Below are 20,809 nucleotides of genomic sequence, written 5' to 3'. Positions count from 1 at the left end.
AAAAAAAAAAAAAATACTAGCTCAGATCTGTGGGATTTAAAGTGGGCTCACTGAACAGTAAATGAAGGTCTAGAGCCGATGAGATTCTTGGGAATGGCAGCACTGTGTTATTTGTCTGGTATTGATCATTTACTTTGAGTCTAGGGCATGAGTCTGATTGCAGGACAGATTGAATGGGAATCTCTGGTTAATAGACCTGGGTTTGATGATGTCAAGCCTCTAACCTCCCTCTAGTCCAGTGGCTCTCAACCTTCCTAATGCCTTGACCCTTTAATACTGTTCCTCAGGTTGTGACCCCCAACCATAAAATTATTTTCGTTGCTGCTTAGTAACTGTAATTTTTGCTACTGTTATGAATTGTAAATATCTGATATTAGGCAACCCCTGTGAAAGGGTTGTTTGGGTCGGGAACCACAGGTTGAGAACTGCTGCTCCAGTCAGTTTGCTGACCAACCTAGCAGGAGGTACCTGGCCTCCAAGTACAGTTTTCTTATCCTTCCAGGCTGTTTATCTTCTCTCAAGATTACCAGGTGAATTTCTTCACAGAAGTTCCTTAAAGAGCGTGTATACAGAGAGAGGGAAATGAATGATAGAACTAGAACACATCTTCACTTGAGTTAATTTGTTCTTTGTTCAGACCCTGTCAGGTAAATTGTAGAACTATGAAGTATAAACGTAGAACGAAGTATAAAAGTAGGATGGCAATCTTTGTTTACTAGAAAGTGAGTTGAGATTGTTCTTACATTTTTATGTAAAGCCCGCTTGTGTGTGGTAGCAGTTCTCACAGGGTGGCCTGGGGGCTCTTGGGCATTGCTGAGACATTTAGTGGGGTTCATGACATCATAACTATTAATAGTCCCCAAATGTTACTTGCCTCATTTATTCTCGTGCTTCTCTGAATTCACTGGTAACATTAACCGAAAAATATTTTTTATGTTTTTTGTGCTCATCATGTAAGGAATAATGTTAAAATAAAATTGGAGTATGTGCCTCTTGTATCAAAATTGAAATTGAAAGTGATTTTTCTGGAAAGATTTTAAAACCTATGAATGGAGTGCTTAATTTAGAATTTGCATAATTTCAGTATTAAAGAGAATCTTAAAACAGAATGGAACCTAAATACATATTCATTAAATAAATGGATACAGCCCTCTTTTTCTTAACAAATATATTAGTATAAATTAATGTTATCATTGTTCACAGGCAATATTTAAAATGCAGGCAAACGCCATGCTTCCAGACACTTAAATTCATCTATTTGTATGTAAACAATGTAGATACCAATTATCATTCTCATCTAACAAACTTCTTTAATGCTCTTTTGTATATAACAGGTTTTTCTTTTCTGTGAAAAACAATACAGCAGCACTTCCATAGCTGACCACTTCCCTACATTGACCACCTGCTTAAATTGACCTAATTTTCATAGGCTGGACATGCAAAACGTATGTATCCGCATGGTGGCCTAGGTACTCATGTTGATGCTTCTGTATGTTGACCTGTTTGTTATAGTCCCTAGGGAGAGAGGTTCTACAACTTACAGAGGCTTTACTGCATTTTTCTAGAAAATTTTGTGTTTTTCTGTTTCTAAAATGTTATTCTGAATTAGTGATGTGATTGTTTGCATATTTAATGTGAAAAGTCTGTTGTAATTGGCTAACCGAAACAGTAAAAAGGTTTCCCCTCACACAATGCGTCTTTGCACCTGCTAATCTGTTTCTTTTGTAAGTGTTGTAATTTCATGTGAATTTTCTGTTTCAGTCCTTTCTAAGTTCAAAATAACACCTGGTATTTGCTTTGTGTTCACTCACATTAAATGAAATATAAAACTGCCTGTGAAAATTTCATCAAATGTAATATATTTCAAGAAATAACTGTTTTAGAGAAACATGATTTTCAGTGTATCATATGGTATTCTTAAGCTTTTTTTCCTCATTAAGGGGTGAGAATCAGCTAGTTTTCTGAAAAAATTATTCCAACCAATATCTAAAATCACTCACATCTGAAATATTTGAAATACAAATTAGATGAGATGTCAGTGGTGTTTAAAATGGTTTTTAATGAGTATTTTATAACATGAATTTAATTAAAACTATTATATAAATAGACATGAGCGAATTCTGCATTAGCTGATTAAAGAAATAATTCCATTATCTTCCTGGCTGATCAGAAATGGAGGTTAAGGCTGGGACATATTTTGAAGACAAATTCACCTTTTGTATCACTCATCAGATTTCAAAGACTAGAAGAGAAGCCACAGCTGGGAACCAAATTTAGACATTGGGGCTTATCTCAGATGAGGGTTTCACAGAACATGGAGATCTGTTGACTCTGGTGTTTTGTCATAAGGGTCCAGTGTGGACTCATAATTCTGTTCAACTCATGCCTTTATTTCTAGAATCCTGGGATTCTGGTACACGGTCTGCCACATCAACGCTAGGGTTGATTTTTGTTTAGGTTGTTTTGTTTGATGTTACTTTACAAGGTAGCTTTCAGCTAAGTCCTTCTTTTGGAATTTTGCTAGTGTTAATTTTTTTTTTTTTTTTTACTACAGGTAGAAGGCTTCAACCTGTTTATGCTTATTTTACAATAGTTACTTAAAAATAATAGACTCTTAGGACCCTTTGTTCCAAAGATATCATTCTGCCAATCTCCTCATCAGTAACTTACCAGGCTGCCTTCCATCATGAAGTAATTTTGCTGCTATGTTTAATCATGGCACTTTTCATTCACATCACCACAGAAGATACAACGTTAGTAATTCATAATTTTGTTTCTGCTTGGGGTATTTTTGCCTCTAATTTTGAACCATCTAGCCTAAATATAATGGATTTCCTTAACCTTTCTTAACCTATTAATATTTTAAAACATGCTTTAAAAATGACTACATCTGGCTGGGTGTGGTAGCTCATGCCTGCAATCCTAGCACTCTGGGAGGCCAAGGCAGGGGAATCATCTGAGCTCAGGAGTTAAATAAAAGCCTGAGCAAGAGTGAAACCCCCGTCTCTAATAAATAAAAAATAACTGCCCGGCATGGTGGCAGGTGTCTGTAGACTCAGCTACTTTGGATGCTGAGGCAAGAAGATTGATTGCTCAAGCCCAGGAGTTTAAGGTTGCTATGGGCTGTGACAACAGTGCAGTCTACCCAGGGTGACAAAGTGAGACTGTCTCAAAACAAAAAATGATTATACCTGTCTCTGGGAGGCCAAGGCAGGAGAATCCACTGAGGCCAGGAGTTCAAGAGTAGGCTGAGCAAGAGCAAGACCCTGTTTCTACTAAAAATAGAAAAATTAGCTGGGGCGATGTGTGTGGCTCAGTGGGTAGGGCCACCGGCCCCATATACCAAAGGTGGCGGGTTTGAACCTGGCCCCGGCCAGCTAAAACAGCAATGACAACTGCAACAACAACAGAACAAGCCAGGCGTTGTGGCCGGTGCCTGTGGTACCAGCTACTTGGGAGGCTGAGGCAAGAGAATTGCTTAAGCCTAGGAGTTTGATGTTGCTGTGAGCTGTGATATTATAGCACTCTACTCAGGGTGACAGAGTGAGACTCTACTCCCCTCTCCTCCACTGAAAGAAAAGAAAATTATTACATCTGGATCTTGGTAAGGATCCAAAAACTCACAGTCATTGCTTTTCTTTGTGTGTGTGGGGCGGGGAACTGAGACTACATAGGAGGGAGGTGTACTCTCAAGGGGTATCTTTGACCTTTTCAACTTTGTGCCATGTGTTTGTTTAATCTTTAAAACTCCCTTCAATACAGATTTGGCATCAGTTGTTCCACTTGTGTTCTATTGTCAGATTCTCAGGTGTTAAAATCAGCTTGCTGAGGGAACAGTGTCTTTTTTACCATCATTGTCTGAGTCTTCTTGGGCGAATTCCTTTTCTATACCGTTTGTTGCCACAGCTGAAAGTGGGGGATACCCTCTGCTTCATATCGTGGGGCTAGATGAGAACCCCGTACAGCTGCCTCAAACAGTGCGTTTGCCCAGAACATTGCAAGAGCAGCTTTGGAGAGCTTCCTCCAGGCCTTCCTCGAGAGTAGTCACTTGGCTGATGCTTGCAACACATTTTCCCCTATCAAATGGTGTTATGCGTGACTGTTAGGGACCCTGGTTGACACACAAATGTGAATTTAATTTATAATATCTAAAAATAGAATAATAAAATACACTTTGGATTTTATTAAAGGGGCATCTAGAAATCATGCGTTCAAGCATCTGTGTCACCCATATTACAGATAAACCAGGACACAAGAGCTTATGTAGGAACACCAGCCCTGATGAGCAGGGACCTGGCTGAGTGCTGTGGGTGCCAGGCAGGGCAGCTCTGAGGGCTGGGGAGGACACATTTGCGGACATCTTCCTCCTGCTCCTGGGACTTGGGATTACACTGCAAGGAGCTTTAGAGGTGATGCTGTCCACTCTTGGACCACAGTTCTCTAGACTTTTCCTCACTGTCCTATCGAAACACATAAAATTCCACATTTCAGGCGGTGCCTATAGCTCAGTGGCTATGGGGCTGGTCACATATACCGAGGCTGTCACATTCAAACTTGGCCCGGGCCAGCTGAACAACAAGGACTACTGCAACAAAAATATAGCCAGGCATCCTGGTGGGCACCTGTAGTCCCAGCTATTTGGGAAGCTGAAGCAAGAGAATCACTTAAGCCCAAGAGTTTGAGGTTGCTATGAGCTGTGACGCCATGGCACTCCACCAAGGGTGAAAAGTGAGACTCTCTGTCTCAAAAAAAAAAAAAAAAAAAAAATTTCCACATTTCACTGAAAATACATACATTCAGTTATTTCCATCCTTGAATAAAGTACGCACATGCAGCAAAAGTATCTTGGATACATGTGAGAACAAAGGCCCCAGAGCTGTGGAGTGTCATTGAGGAGGGATGGGATTTATTATGATATGAGCACACCTGTAATCTAGGTGTTCTAATAAGAATGTCTAATTACTCTTAACACAACAACTAAGAAAATGACATAAAGGCTATGTTAACCAGTTTGATGAAAATATTTCAAATTGTATATGAAAACACCACACTGTACCCCATGATTGCATTAATGCACACAGCTATCATTTAATAAAAAAAAAAAAAGAAGGTCTAATTACGCCTGCAAACTTATTTAAACACCACTCAAAAACAATGAACAAAGCAAACAACCCTTTGGTGGGTGAACTTGTGTGTGTGTATAGATAGGCCCCTATTCCTGTTAGTTAACATTTGCAGAACTGAGCTGCTAATTTATGTGAGGATGTGGATCTGAGATCAAGAGACTGAGTACAGTGACATGATTTTTCCCTTTTAGTAGGTTTTACTTATAAATCTTGTATATGTGGATTTTTCTTCCCAGAAAATAGCACATTTCTATTGGTTTTGAGTTCAGACGTGACTAGGCTTTACCGAATTTGAAATTAGGTGAAGGCTTTTTAGAAAACAAGGCATCTGTGGATTCTTCAAGGCAGGGCTTCGCACCCTACCTTGTTCTCAAGAGCATAGCGGACAGGTTCTTTTTGATGTGTGTGTGTGTTTCACTTGTTGCTTTGAACCATTTATCATTTTTTGTATGATTATCATTTTATCATTATCAGTATTTATTTAATCTGGAGTGTCGTTATTTTTAATTTAAAGACTCCACAGGGTTTCTGTGTGTCCCAACTAAATCTTCTATGCTTATAATTGGATGTAGAAAGCAGGAATGTTTTTAAGGTTACGGACTTTTACAGACAACTGTAGTTTTACTTCACTCATGAACTAATATCAGACAAGAAGGCAAATTCCAGACTATTTGTGTGTCAGCCAACCAGCTGGGCAGACAACTCCAGGTCCTGCTCACATCTCCAGAGGTTTTTCTGCATGGATAGTTAATCACCCTCCATCCTCATTTGGGTGGCAAGCCACAGCAAAAGTGTTTCTTGCACAGCTGTATAGAACTCAGCTGTAAAATTAGATTTCATTGGCATAAAAAGACAGTGATTACCAACACTGTATGTGCAACACATGCTTTTCCCAACATTTTCCTTGAATTCTCTCTCCCCTTAATGCATAGGGCTCAAGCTGTACTCCAGTAAGGGAAACAAGGTTTTTAACTTTGCTTTAATCTGTATTAAGTTGGCATGGTAGGCAATTGTTTGAAGCATAGTCTCTTGAGAAAGGTACCTTCATGGCTAATCTATAATATTGTCACTTTGTAAAAGAAGAAATGATTTGCTGAAGCTCAGAGCTAATTTTAGGCAAGCCCCAGGTTAGAACTCATTTTTCCCAGTACTCAGGGCTGGGTCCTCTCCACTACGATACTTTTCCATACTGGTTCTTTGAGCTGTTTTTAGCAAAGGGCTATGAGAAAGTCTAATAATCCTCAGTCTCTCTCTATATACTTTATTTTTGCACTATTTAATTTGATTTTAACAAAAGCACGAGGGGGTGTATTTATACCAAGTACCTTTCCTTGTGGTTGCTGGGAGGGCGCTGAGACCAATGCCTGGTGGCCCGTGTGTGTTCTGATGTCCACACGCTAATCCCACACAGACGGAGCCAGTGCTGTGGCCCTGGTGTGGTGTTACTGGGAGGGAACAGGAAAGACATATTCTCACAATAGCAGGAAAGTGGCAAAAACATTCAGGTGTGTGTTGATGGATAAGCACATTTTCTCAGAATTTCAGAGGTAAAGAAGATTGCATTGTTTCTTCTCTTGAGGCTCTTGGTGTTTCCATAGTTATTATCCAAGAGGTGTATCTGGTTTTGCTGAAAAGCCTAGAAATGACAACCATTTTTAGTCTCTAGGTCTTGATTGGGACAGGGAGAGGTTTTTCTGATGAGGAGAGTGAATGTTCAAGCTGCGTTGATGTTGCATTTGCCTGGAAAGGGCCCCGCTACCTGACTGCCTTTGCTCTTTCCCTTCTTTCTGAGTCGTGGTGATAACACTCAGAAATTTCAGGAGTTGTTGGTTTCTATGACTGATGGCATTTATACATAAAGGCCACCTGCATGGGGGATATCTACGAGTGAAGGTTTCTTCTGTTCCTTTTTTCCTGTGGTATATGATTCTGTATCAGAATTTTGCTTTTCTAGATTTTTCTTTTTTACTGCAGCCACAGCATAATAAATAAGTGTAAATCAGCTGTACAAATGTTTAATTGTCATAATACATTAAGTTTTATTAGGTTTAGTTTTTATATTGGAAGCCATTTAGAGACTAGTCTCATTATCACTTATAAAACATTAGCTTTGTCTCCAAGGAGAATACAGAATACAGTAATTTCTTAGTAACCTCTCAAACTCCTCTGCTCTGAACACAACACAGCAAAGTGAAACCCTTGTTTTCTGTGATTCAGTAAATTTACTAGATGGTCATTTTAACAATCTCCTCTGAAAATGTTTTACCCCCTCCCGCCCCAATGTTTCACTTCCTTATTATAAAAATAGCTAGAACATTTCTTTGGTATGTTTTTGGCAATTTTCTGAAAACTGACCCATCAAAGATTCTCACTATTAGAGTTCTTTGGTATTTTTGGTACAGAAGAAAATTTTTAGAAAGTTTGAATTGAGCTGATTTTTCTAATATGCTCCAAACAGCCTTTCGTCAGGCTATAGAACAAAGGACGTAATGCAAAATGTTTACATGCTGTTCAGGTTGTGTGAAGGTGATTGGTTTATTTGTATTTTATTGGAAAAGATACTAGCTTTCTGGAGCACATGGAATCACGATCCACTATAATACGAATTCTGAAGCGCCTTCTAAGAGGTTACTTGCTCTGTAAATCCTTGTATTTGATGGTTTTAGAAAGCACATTTTGAATTGGAGCATGGAAGCAAGAACTTGTACATTCTTTGTTTTCTTTCCTTACCCATTGAGTTTAAACACTTCCTTGGGAGAGCTGATGGTAGTGGGAACATCACCAAGGTTGAGGTGATCTTAGGAGCTTCAGCCTGGTTTGTGATTGAACTCGAGGAGTCATCTCCTCTCATCCAGCATGGTCTGGCTCATTTTTGGTACTGAGAGTCATACTTTGTTCTTTTTGGTGTTATTAACATTTGTTTCTCTTGTCATCTGAAACTAATTTATATACTGTATGCTAACTCACATCTTGAATTAATGTAAGGAAATTTGGGTCATTGGCCTACAGGGTGAGGACCAGGGCATTTTGTTACTAATTTGAAGGCTGGGTTCACAGACTCAAAAAAAAAACTCTCCCAGCAGGACTATGGCTTTGTCTTTTTATGTTAGAAATTGTTCTTAGTATATAATTGCTTTCTCTGGTCTTTGGAGGTGCACCTGTGGTTCTCTCCTGCAAATCAGGTTTTTCATGAATTTGGCCAATATTGTTAGTGTAGGCTGGGGCCAAAATGCTGTGGAAAACCTTTTTAGACTTGGAGTCAGGGAAGCAAAGTAAGAGGAAAAAAAATAATAAGCCAGTGGCTTAGAGAAATGTAAAAACTGAAGACCCTTCATAATATTCTTTTAAAAGAAGCCTTTCTTTGAAAGCTTTGAGGACATATTTGGTTGGAATTAAGTGTCTTGCTAACAGTGAGGATCTGTTCACTTTGTTTTTGGAATGCCCAGCTCCACTCTGCCATTGAGCCTGGGCGTTGCTGGTGATACTGGGCCTTGCTAGCAGGAATTGTGGAGAGAGGGAAGTAAATCACAAGTGCCCATGTGGTGTCATTGCCTTGTCAATCAGAAGAACAGAACTAGCTGGGCACAAGGCATTTGTGTTTTGTGTTAGGATGTGCGGGTAGGGGGAGAGGTTGTGAGGGCCTGTGGGTGTTATCAAATTCTTTGAAATGGAATTATGGGTAAGAACAAAATAAAGAGTAGAGTAGAAACCTTGGAGCCCTCTGTGAGGAACAAAACACTCCAGGGGACTAGAAAAATACATGGTAGTGATCAGCTTTCCATTTGTTTATTCTGATTTGTAAGAATTTCTCTATGCAACTGACTTATTCTTTTTCCTCTAATTTGCTTCCCCTGCTTATTCAAGAATGGATTTGTGAGAAGATCTCTGTGGTGGTGTGTGAGGGGACAGTGTGAAAGTCATATAGTCATGACTAAAATAACTGAGTCCTTTCTTTTTGTGTTTGAAAATCTCATAATTTCCCCCCAGTTTATCCTTGGTGAACCCAACAAGCCTTAGGTACTCCTGTGAACACTTAAGTTTTATGTTTTGCTTCTGTTTTCATTCATTTAGACTTGGACTTGCCATTTCTCTTCTCTGTTCTGTGGACCATGGACTGAGTTGTTTCCATTGTGTGATCATTTAGGGGGCAGCTTGGCAGGCTGTTGCCTTGTTAAGTGGTGGGGCACTTCCTTGCCTGGAGATAATTTGTTGCTTTTCTGTCTGTCTCTTGCATTTTATGCAAATGGAAGTATCTTGTATATATGCTCTGAGCATAGAAATAGGTATTTAAACATTGTTTAAATAGGTATTTAAATATTTGGCTGGATGGGGCCAGATGGAAGGCAGAGAGCTGCAGTGTGCACCCAGCATTACTGGCAGGGCCCTGGAACACCTCCCTGGGGAGCAGAGAGGAACAGGTGGAAGCCAGCCACAGCTGCATGGCGGCACCATCCAGCCAAATCTCTTACTTTGTATTCCCATCAAGATGAAGTGTGGTTTACCTCTGGTTAAACTCTTAGGGATTACAAAACAGGCCTTAGATTTTAGCAAGCTGGTGGCCTAGGGAAAAGGACAGCTTTCCTTAGGGAAGAGAGTCCGTGGCTGGGTTCACACTGGAACTTATTCACTTTATTAGGGCTTCCATTTGTCCCCATGATTAATGGTAGTGTTGGATGGTTGAATCAAGGCCTTACAGGTGTGGGATATTCACATGTTCCCTCAGAATGCTTTCTAAGGAGTGGTTGTACTTAAAGTTGATTTTCTTATATGTACAGTTCTCCCACATTCACTTTCCCCCATACTCCTGGCAGTCTGCACTAACCACTGAAAATCTATCATCTAGTAGAAAAAAAAAGATTCAGGCAGCTTACTCAAACTTGCCTATAAAGATTTCAAAAGCGAATACAATGGTCTCCTTGTGGCCAATGGGCTTGATTTCTCTGGGAGTACAATTCCATACTAAACAATGTTTTGCAACTCTGTGTGAGTCCCGTACTCCTATCCTATTAAAGCTTCGTGGGTCTAGGTCTGGGGCTGCGTCCACTGTCTAACCACTCTTGCAGAACTGGCCGCTTCACTCCCTGCACTGGATTTTCCACCTGTCCTGGGAGCTGCCTAGCAGGCTGGCACCTGGCCTTGTCAACCTGAGGTCCGCTATTTACACAGACAACCCACAGAAGGCTGGGGTTGTGAGTGCTGGATGTGTTGATGGTATTGAGACATTCTTTGGTATTAGGGACAAATGACTGGGAATGCCTGAACTTCGTACCAGATCCCAACTATTTTCTCATGCTAAGTCCTCCCCTTTCCACTCCCAGGACACTGCTCCCTGCCACCCAAGAAACAATGAGAAACAGGAACAGGAACAGCACTAAATGACATTTGAGTCTCAAACCTCAGTGCTAAAAACTTTGGTTAGGTGGGTTGGATTGTGGAACATGAATAGCCCCAAAGCAGGTCTTGTGTTACTATTTACTGTACCAGGCCTACTGGAAGGACACAGCGAGCCTGAAGGGACCTAGGGCAGGCCCTGAGGCTGGTTCACTCCTTCTGCCTCTTTGGCTGATTTGAAAGAGAGCAGTTTCCATCCTCATGCTCACCTGTGAGGTGGCCTGAACTGTGCCCTGTGGGGAGGGCTTCCGGCGCTCACTGAGGGGCCCAGGGGAGGCAGAGAAGGCAGAGAGCTGCAGTGTGCACCCAGCTTTACTGGCAGGGCCCTGGAACGCCTCCCTGGGGAGAAGAGAGGGACAGGTGGAAGCCAGCACAGTACCTCTCTGCCCTTAGATGCTTATACTCACCTCAGGTGAGTTAATGCCTTATTCATGCAACCTGTAATTTTGAAGAACCGTTAAAGAACATGTTACATTTAAGAGATAGCCTAAGTAGTAGTATCAGTTTGAGAGAAAGCCACCGCTTTCCCCTCTGCACTAGTAGGTACAGCATCTTAGAAATAAAGTTGAGGTGGATGTTAGCATTCCTTCCCTGTCCTTTCACCTGTCCATAATTGGGCAGTTACGTCATGACAGTGTCCTCGGGGTGATCTTAGTTTTATTATAGAAGAATCTGTTTCCTTCCTCAGGTTAAGCTATTGGGCTTTGGGCTTTGTACTTTTATTTGCTTAGGATCTGAATAATTGTCTCATAAAACAGCATGATGGTACTATTAACACTGCATTATAAGACCTGTTATTACAGAATGTGCTTCCCTGTTTGGGACAAGACTTTGTTTTTCATGGGGCTTAAAAAGTGTTTCTCTAGGTGGGGTTATAATCAATAGTGTAAAATTTTACCTATTTCAAGTAAAAAGTTGATAATCTCTTGGGTGGGTTTTATGTATCTTTTTTTTTGTTTGTTTGTTAAGTCATATAGACATAGATCATGAATACATTTATGCATATGTGGGGTACAGTGTGTCTATTTTTTTTTTTTTTTTTTTTTTTTAGACAGAGCCTCAAGCTGTCCCCCTGGGTAGAGTGCCGTGGCATTACAGCTCACAGCAACCTCCAACTCCTGGGCTCAAGCGAGTCTCCTGCCTCCGCCTCCCAAGTAGCTGGGACCACGGGCGCCCGCCACAACACCCGGCTATTTTTTGGTTGCAGCCATCATTGTTGTTTGGCGGGTCCGGGCTGGGGATTCGAACCCGCCACCTTAGGTGTACGTGGCTGGCGCCTTAGCCGGTTGAGCTATAGGCGCCGAGCCTATTTTTTAATACAATCTGATGTGGCTACATCAAACCAACATAGCTTTCACATCATTTACTTGATTACTGTTAAGACATTTATTATGTATCTTTTGATACTTCAAGGGAAGGGGTTTCTTTTGAGTGGATGAAGGAGAGATAGATTTAATGTTCAAAATGGAGATAAGAATGAGAAATTATTTTATTTCTGTTATAGTTGAGACAAATTGAGGCACTTATTGGAGAATTTGCCCCACTGTTTTGTCTGATTAGGATTTTGAGTATTAAAATTTCGTTGACTAAGTATCCTTGAATTTGAAATTTTGGGGGTCTTTATTATGAATGATAAAAAATTCAACTGTGAGCGATACGGCAGTTTGTTGCTGAGATCATTTAAAATTGTGTGCATGTGTTATGTGTATATATTTGTGTTAGTACATCCTCCTCTGTCCATTCTAAACTTTTTGTGCTATAGATTTTAAACATAATTGAAGAATATGCAAATATTTCTTAAGGAATTCACTGTAATTTTCAACCTACTGTGCTGAAAAGCTAAATATTGGTGGCAGGTACTATTATGGAATGAAAGTAGGTTTTGCATCATTTTGAATACATGCGTGAATTTTACTTATTTTGTGGAAATGGGAATCTGCCTGTTAGCCTGAGTACTCACAAGGTGCCATGGGCATGTCTCAGATACAGCAAAGCTCCAGATGTGCACAAGGTGATAAGGATGTTAATCTCCAGCAAGTTAATCTCAAGCTGGGAAATGATGAGGAAGAGGTAACTAGAAATGAGGAATTCATGGCAAAGTCAGAAGTTGTAACAGTTGTGGTGTCAGTTTTCTTGGACTGATTGGTTGTTGATGCTATTTTGAGCCTAGTGAAAGGGAAAACTGTAAGATTATTAGTTACAGACCACTCTCTTTAACTTATCTTCTGTCTGGTAGTCACCTTAAAGATGGTACTGGCTCACTAGGTTGTGTCTGTCACATCCATCTTCTCAAAATGTTATCTCACTTTATCTTCAGAAGGATCTTTTGGGTAAGGTTGTTAATATTATTCATACGTTTTAAAATGTATAACTAAATGACAAAGCTGAGGCCTGAGAGGTTACTCTTGGCCACTTACAGACTCCCGTCTTTTTCTCCCATTCAGGTGATTTCTTTGCCCTTGTTTTACCCCTCCTTGAGGCCTGCACAGTACAGCAGCGTTCTGTGACTGGGTAATTTGGATTTCATGAAGGTGCACTTAAATTAACAAAATGTAGTTTCATTTTGTTACAGGTGATTTTTGCGCTCCTGAGTCCTTTTTAAAAAATGGTGATTCTCTTGCAGGACCCCAGTTGAGGGAAAAGTTCTCCATGAATGTATGTCACAATGATGATGACCGACCACATCCCTCTGGAGCTGCCGCCACTGCTGAACGGGGAGGTTGCCATGATGCCTCACTTGGTGAACGGAGACGCAGCTCAACAGGTTGGTGCCACAGAGTGAAGCGCGTCCGAGGTTGGCTGAGGGAGATGCTGACCCAGTGCTTGGTTTCTTTTGGAAGTTGAAAGTCTGTGATTTTGATCTTAGTGTTTGTAGAGCTCAGTATTTTTGTTGCAGAAGCATGGTATGGTTTTTTAAAATATCAGAAGTTGTGGTTTTTGAGAACAGTAAATCTTAGCTCATCTAGCTCATTTGATTCTTGAAGCATCAAAAAATGTGTGATTTCTGAAATGCAACATTATGAGAATATGTGCAAGTTTTTGAAATAATAACTGTTTTTTCATGTTATAAGTTGGTCTTGTGAGTGGTTGACCAGAAGTATACAGAGGGTCAGGCTCTGGTTTCACATAGGAGTGGCTTCTGTAAGATGCCTAGTTGGTGTGTGTAACTCATAAAATGATGTTATCAAACATTATGGAATAGAAAAGTTATTTGTGAACTCAGTCAAGTAGTATTGTGTGGGGAAAAAATTTAAACAGTAAGACTTTTACAAATTATTAAGAGCTGACCTATTACCTGATAACATTAAGTTTTTAAAATTGATTATAAAAATTGGGTTTGCCTAGTCTTGTAATTAAATAGATATTTTGTTTTTGTGTATTTCTCATCAAAGTTTATGTTTTATGAAAGTAGAATTGGGAGCAAAAATATTTGCTCAAAGTATATTAATAATTCAAATAAGTTAATCAGTCACTTACTTGGTGTTGGTCTGTGCCGCTGCCAATCTCCTCTGTCTCCATCACAGGACATTAATACTCATGCACACCTCTGCTGGAGCTTACCTTGCTGTTTAACAATTTTTACTACTTTCTCCTCCATCTGACTGTGAACCTGTTAAGAACCAAGAGCATCTAAGAGGTGCTTAATACATGTCTGCTGGTTGAATTCATTTCATGCTTTTTCACTGCTGATGCAGAGATCTCCCTTCCTGATTCTTCAGTCTCTTTTTCTACTGGATCATTTCCACCAGCATACTATAGCATCTTCTATCTTAATCATATAAATAGCCCTGGTGCTATGGCTCACACATGGAGTTAATCCTAGCACTTTGAGAGACTGAAGCAAAAAGATCGCTTGAGGCCAGAAGTTCAAGACCAGTCTGAGCACTGTACTGAGACCCTGTCTGTACAAAACATATAGAAAAATTGTCTGGGTGTGACGGGTGCCTGTAGTCCCAGCTACCCAGGAGGCTGAGGCAGGAGGATCACTTGAGCCCAGGAGTTGGGAGGCTGCAAAGGGCTGTGATGACACCCTGGCGCTCTATCTTAGGCAGTAGACCCTGTCACACAAAAATAGGAAAAAAACCAAAACAAAATGATCCACATAAACAGCTATACCTCTCCGCACCCAGTAAAAGAACCCCCCCACTTGATTACATCCCCCTGGCATTGCCAACTCCAACTCCATTGTCTCTGTTTCCTCTTTTAGCAGCACCTCCCCAATGAAGCCTGCACCTGCCTCCCATCACAGTCGGTCAGGATGCCCTGGTGGTGGTTTACCTCAGGGAACTGTGACGAACCCTACCCTACCACAGACACTTGCCTTCCGGTAGCACTGCTGGGCCCAGGCCGCATCCCAGTGGGCTGATACTGCCCTTCTCACTGGTTTCTCTGCTCTACTTTTGCCCATCCAGAAAGGATTCTCCACACAGTGGCCCAGCTGATCTTGTCAAAATAGAAAGCCATCCTATTTGGCACCGTCTAGAACCCACGGGAGTGTGTGGCCTGCCAGCCGTCCTTAGCTACTGCCTCGCTCTGCGTCCTCCTGGCTGCTCTCCTGCTCAGCATGCTCCAGCTGGTCCTGGGAAGGCTGCAGAGCCCCAGGGACAGCTTCCAGATACAGTGTTTGGTCCCCTTGTTTTTACTAATTAAAATAGTAGAAAAAGACAAGATATTCACATGTGGCTGTGCTGGGAGAGCAACTTAGGTCTCCACCCGGGCCGGCTGCCTCACTCCCATTGCCTGCGCAACTGGGAGAACTGAGACTACCTAGGCATATTGTGTTTTGGTGATTTCTCCCTCTTTTTTTTTTGAGACAGAGCCTCAAGCTGTCCCCCTGGGTAGAGTGCCGTGGCATTACAGCTCACAGCAACCTCCAACTCCTGGGCTCAAGCGAGTCTCCTGCCTCCGCCTCCCAAGTAGCTGGGACCACAGGCGCCCGCCACAACGCCCGGCTATTTTTTGGTTGCAGCCGTCATTGTTGTTTGGCGGTCCGGGCTGGGGAGTCGAACCCGCCACCTTAGGTGTACGTGGCTGGCGCCTTAGCCGGTTGAGCTATAGGCGCCAAGCCTTCTCCCTCTTTTTTATGATTGGTTGCCTAGCATGGCCTTTTATAGTTTATTAGCTGCCATAGGGAGCACTAAGTTACAGAATTTTTCAGTTTTCTCTTCAAAAGTAAACTGCTTAGCTCATGGAAATGACCAAAGACTAAAAAGACTGTAGCTTCTTCAGATGGGCATATGGCATTTCTCTCTCAATTTTTTAACTCTCAGCTGCTTATCAATTCTGGTTAATAAAACCACATATTTATTTAATCTGGGAAACTTTCTGTAAAGCTAAGAAAGGGAAATATGTTAATTTATTTTTTAAAAACAGTCAAAATGTAAAGCTTTATCATAGTGGGGGCATACTTTAAAAAATCTCGAAGGAGGTGTTTGTCTTTTTAATTTGTAAATATATTTGATTGTGTTAGAAGCATTAACACTGTGGGACAAGCTATTGTCTGTCTTTAACCCCAGAAGGGGTTTGCAGTCTCCTAGGCAGCTGCCTGAGGCTTGGCTTCCTCTTCCTGTCTTGTACCTCTCCCGTTCTTTAAAGGCTCTGCTCTTTCCTTTGAGTCCTAATGTTTAACCTTGACCTAGGTGAGTGTGGGCAAGGCAAAAGGGAAAGACAGACTGTGGGGGCAGGCAAACCCCAGACTGACAGAAACACAGAGAGGAAGAGAGAAGGGAGCTGCAGAGGGCCGCCTACAAGAGTAGGAGTAAGGTGGGTGTAAGGAGTAAGGAGTAAGGGATGGGCCTGGCCGCATGGCATGGCCTGGGCTTCCAGGGCTTGGTGTGGAGTGTGGGGGCAGATGGGTCTGTGTGAGTGGATTGGGACACAGGACCCACAGAGACGGTGGTCTGTGCATGGCTTTTGGAGGCCTTCTCTTTGCTCTTCCACCAAGGCAGCACAGTTCATCTTAGTAAAATCCTTCTAGAGGCACAGTATTGATCTCAAGGATGGACACTGAAGGCATTTGGGGATGATGTTTTAAGGTAGCCAGTACCTGAGCCCCCTTTTAGATAACACTGTTGTACAGAGCCGTCCTGTGGCCGTGGCGTTCTGCCCGTAGACGTCTCTGTCAGGAGTGTATGCACCATGTCTTGCTGCCTCGCTGCTGTGCAGACGCAGGCTGAGCGTCCCTGTGGGTGCAGACGGCCGCCACAGTCACCAGAGAGCTCCTCTGTCCCCAAGCTCTCCTCCTCCTCACTTCTGTCCTGATGGTTTCTGGATTTAATCAGTACTAGTTGTTGGCAGGATTCTCTGCTGTCTCTCTAAGAGACAATGTTAATTTTCATTATTTGAAGTCCCGTTAAGTTTAAAACCTTGGTTCATTTCATGTGGTAGCGGGGGAAAGCACAAGGGTGAGACGGATGATTCTTTTCTTTTTCTTTTTCCTTTTATTAAGTCATCTACACATTGATCATGAATACATTTATGCATTTGTGGGGTACAATGTGTTAATTTTTTATACAGTTTGGAGTGCTTACATCAAACTAATTAATACAGCTTTCACCTCATTTACTTGATTATTGTCTTAAGATATTTATGTTCTACGCTTGAGAACTCAAATGAACTTTTAGCACATTTTAGAGAGAGATTTGACTTGTACCCTTGCAATATGCTCCATAGGTGGGTCCCACCATTTAGGATGATTCTTTTCTTAAAAAGGAAAGTCATCATCATTACGAAGGAAGCTTTAAGAAAATTTACTATCAGTTAAAAATGAGTAACAACAAACACACTGTGAACAGAAGCAATTTCCTCAACAGCTTTGCTTATTTAACAGCTTTATTGAGGTACAGTCCACACATCATACAATTCATCCATTTAGAGCGCAGCCAGTCAGGTCTAGTGTAGTCACACTTGGCTGGCGTTGCCTACCGTGAACTGTAGGAAATTTTTATCATGCTAAAAAGAAACCCTTCAGCGGCTACTCCCTATTTCTCTGTCTCCTGCTATTCCTGTGCAACTCATTTACTTTCTATCTCTGTAGCTCTTGCCTCCTGGAAGTTCATGTGAATGAATTCATGTGACATTTGTGTCCTCTGTATCTGGCCATGCACTAAGCATAGTATTTCCAAGGTTGCAGTGGGTATCAGTGCTTTCTTCTTTTTATTGCTAAATAATATTCTGCACTGGCTCTCGCCTATAATCCCAGCACTTCGGAGGCTGAGGGGGGTGGATTGCCTGAACTTACAGGTTCGAGACCAGCCTGAGCCAGAGTGAGACCTCGTCTCTAAACCTAGCTGGGCATTGTGACGGGCACCTGTAGTCCTAGCTACTCAGGAGGCTGAGGCAGGAGGATCACTTGAGCCCAAGAGTTGGACGATGCTGTGAGCTGTGATGCCACGGCATTCTACTGAGGGCAACATGGTGAGACTGTGTCTCAAAAAAACAAAAAAATTCTATTACGTGCCTACACCACATTTTATTAACGCATTCATCATCTGGTGGACATTTGATTTCTTTCCACTTTTTGCCTATTATGAACAATGCTACTGGGTACAGATTTTTGTGTGGATACATTTTTATCTCTCAAGTTTGTAATTAAGAGTGAACTGGGGCTCGGCGCCTATGGTTCAAGTGGCTAAGGCGCCAGCCACATACACCTAAGGTGTCGGGTTCGAATCCAGCCCGGGCCCGCTAAACAACAATGACGGCTGCAACCAAAAAATAGCCGGGCGTTGTGGCGGGCGCCTCTGGTCCCAGCTACTTCGGAGGCGGAGGACTTGCTTGAGCCCAGGAGTTGGAGGTTGCTGTGAGCTATGAAGCCACGGCACTCTACCCAGAGGGATAGCTTGAGGCTCGGCCCAAAAAAAAAAAAAAAAAAGAGTGAACTGGAATAGCTTTATTTTGAATTATAGAGTCTCACTTTATTGCCCTTGGTAGAGTGCTGTGTCGTCACAGCTCACAGCAACCTCCACCTCCTGGGCTTAGGCGATTTTCTTGCCTCAGCCTCTCGAGTAGCTGGGATTATAGGCGCTTGCCACAATGCCTGGCTATTTTCTTGTTGCAATTTGGCCAGGGCTGGGTTTGAACCCGCCACCCTCAGTATATGGGGCTGGTTCCCCGTCCGCTGAGCCATAGGCACTGCCCTCAAATTATTGTTTTCTAAATAAAGTACCTCTGCTTTTTCTCAACAGTAATAGTGGGGGTATACTTTCTACCTCTGAATAAGTATAGCTCTGCATGGCTAAATAAAATTGCTTCCTTTAATATGCCTAATTGTATATTATTCTGGAGTTACAAAAATCAGGTTTTGACCTGAGGGTTTTTTTTTTTTTTTTTGAGATAGAGTCTCACTTTGTTGCCCTCGGTAGAGTACTGTGCTGTCATAGCTCACAGCAACTTCAAATTCTTGAACTCAAGCAATTCTCTTGCTTCAGCCTCCCAAGTGGCTGGTACTACAGGTGCTCACCACAATGCCTGGATTTTTTTTTTTAAGAGATGAGTTCTCATTCTGGCTTAGGCTGGTCTTGAACTCCTGAGCTCAGGCAATTCACCTGCTTTGGCCTCCCAGAGTGCTAGGATTATAGGAGTGAGCCAACGTGCCCAGCTCAACGTGAGTTTTTAATGTGTGGTTCTATTAATTATGGAGAATGCCCTTTAGTAAACAGAAAAATAGTGCCTATGTTGACATTTTTGGAAATTAATGCTATATTAATTGTGTTAAATTAAATGAACTTTTAGCACATTTTAGAGATTTAAAAATGAAACAACTAATTTTGAGCATGAATTCTGACTTTTAAAATTGGTTTAATATTTTAATCTCTGAAGAAGACTTACAGCGCTCTCAATTAAGTAAAGAAACTATTAGGTTAAAAACAGAAGTGTTGGCTCGGTGCCTGTGGCTCAAGCGGCTAAGGCGCCAGCCACATATACCTAAGGTGGCGGGTTCGAATCCTCAGCCCGGGCCCGCCAAACAACAATGATGGCTGCAACCAAAAAATGGTCAGGCGTTGTGGCGGGCGCCTGTAGTCCCAGCTACTTGGGGAGGCAGGAGATTCGCTTGAGCCCAGGAGTTGGAGGTTGCTGTGAGCATGATGCCATGGCACTCTACCCAGGGGGATAGCTTGAGGCTCCGTCTCAAAAAAAAAAAAAAAACAGAAGTGTTGGCACAGAGTGACAGAGCTTACTGGTTTGTTCATTTATACCGGACATTTATAAGGGTATCTGTGGCCTACTTTAGGGTAGTATGCCACTTTATATTGTGTTCTTAATGACTTTTCGTACATATTCATTCACTAAGTCAGTTCCCAGATGGCTAGCAGTTGGACTAGATGCCGCTCCTGACTGAAACTTAGTACCTAGGGTGGCCTGGTAAATATGACTGAAGTAAGGAGTGATTGAATAATAGATTTGTTCATTTTAATAAAATCATTTATCTGCCAGCACTGTTAGCCATTGGCAACAGAAGGATTGAATAAGGCACGGTTCTTTCCCTAAAGGAATGAGCAATCTAGTTGGAGCCCGAAATGTGGTTTACTTCTAAAAAAAAAAAGGCAGTAGGAGCCATACGTGGACATGTCCAGCTACAGAGAGGTGCCTGGGTTACCAATGTGACAGAACTGAGGAGGGGAGAGTGGGCAGGACCACTGACCGGGCTAGAAAAACCCCAGGAGCCCTAGCCTGGAATGGAGATTGCACTTGAACCCTAGAGCTGGGTGGGCTCTGCATGGTGGGAGATCAGTTTCTGTATTTTTATTTTATTTTATTTTATTTATTTATTTATTTATTTTGAGACAGAGCCTCAAGCTGTCCCCCTGGTAGACTGCTATGTCATCACAGCTCACTGCAACCTCCAACTCCTAGGCTCAAGTGAGTCTCTTGCCTCAGCCTCCCAAGTAGCTGGGACCACAAGTGCCTGCCACAACGCCCGACTATTTCTTGGTTGCAGCTGTCATTGTTGTTTTTGGCAGGCCGGGCTGGATTTAAACCCGCCACCTTAGGTGTACGTGGCTGGTGCCTTAGCCACTTGAGCCACAGGCGCTGAGCCTAGTTTCTGTATTTTAAATGAAAATGCTTTATAGGGACAGGGTATTCGAAGGAGAGGTAATAGTAGGCTCACTTACTAAGCTGTCTCTTCTCAGCCCGGGATCTCTTCTCTTGTTCCATAGATGCTGAGGATCCTCGCCAGTGATCCTTTGTTCTTGTGCTCCAGTGTGCTGGTCTCCCGGGCCCCTTAATGCCTGTCCCACGGGGGCACGTCCCACAGTCCTCACCCACTGTCCCACAGGGGCACGTCCCAC

At 42.2% G+C, this 20,809-nt stretch overlaps 1 protein-coding gene across 2 annotated transcripts in view; it reads left to right on the top strand.

The window, feature by feature from the left end:
• Positions 1–20,809, top strand: part of FNDC3B (fibronectin type III domain containing 3B) — a 371,182-nt gene that overhangs the window by 63,273 nt on the left and 287,100 nt on the right. For both annotated transcript variants that reach the window (XM_023515748.1, XM_003794293.3), the window contains exon 2: positions 13,141–13,281. In XM_023515748.1, coding sequence (XP_023371516.1) covers positions 13,171–13,281 — 111 coding nt within the window. In that variant the 5' untranslated portion in view covers positions 13,141–13,170. The remainder of the gene's footprint in view (positions 1–13,140; positions 13,282–20,809) is intronic.

Source organism: Otolemur garnettii, unplaced genomic scaffold, assembly GCF_000181295.1.
Source record: "Otolemur garnettii isolate 467f Iridium unplaced genomic scaffold, OtoGar3 scaffold00078, whole genome shotgun sequence".
Taxonomy (NCBI): Eukaryota; Metazoa; Chordata; class Mammalia; order Primates; family Galagidae; genus Otolemur; species Otolemur garnettii.
Note: the sequence above shows the minus strand (reverse complement) of the source record. Positions and strands in the feature narration are given on the sequence as shown.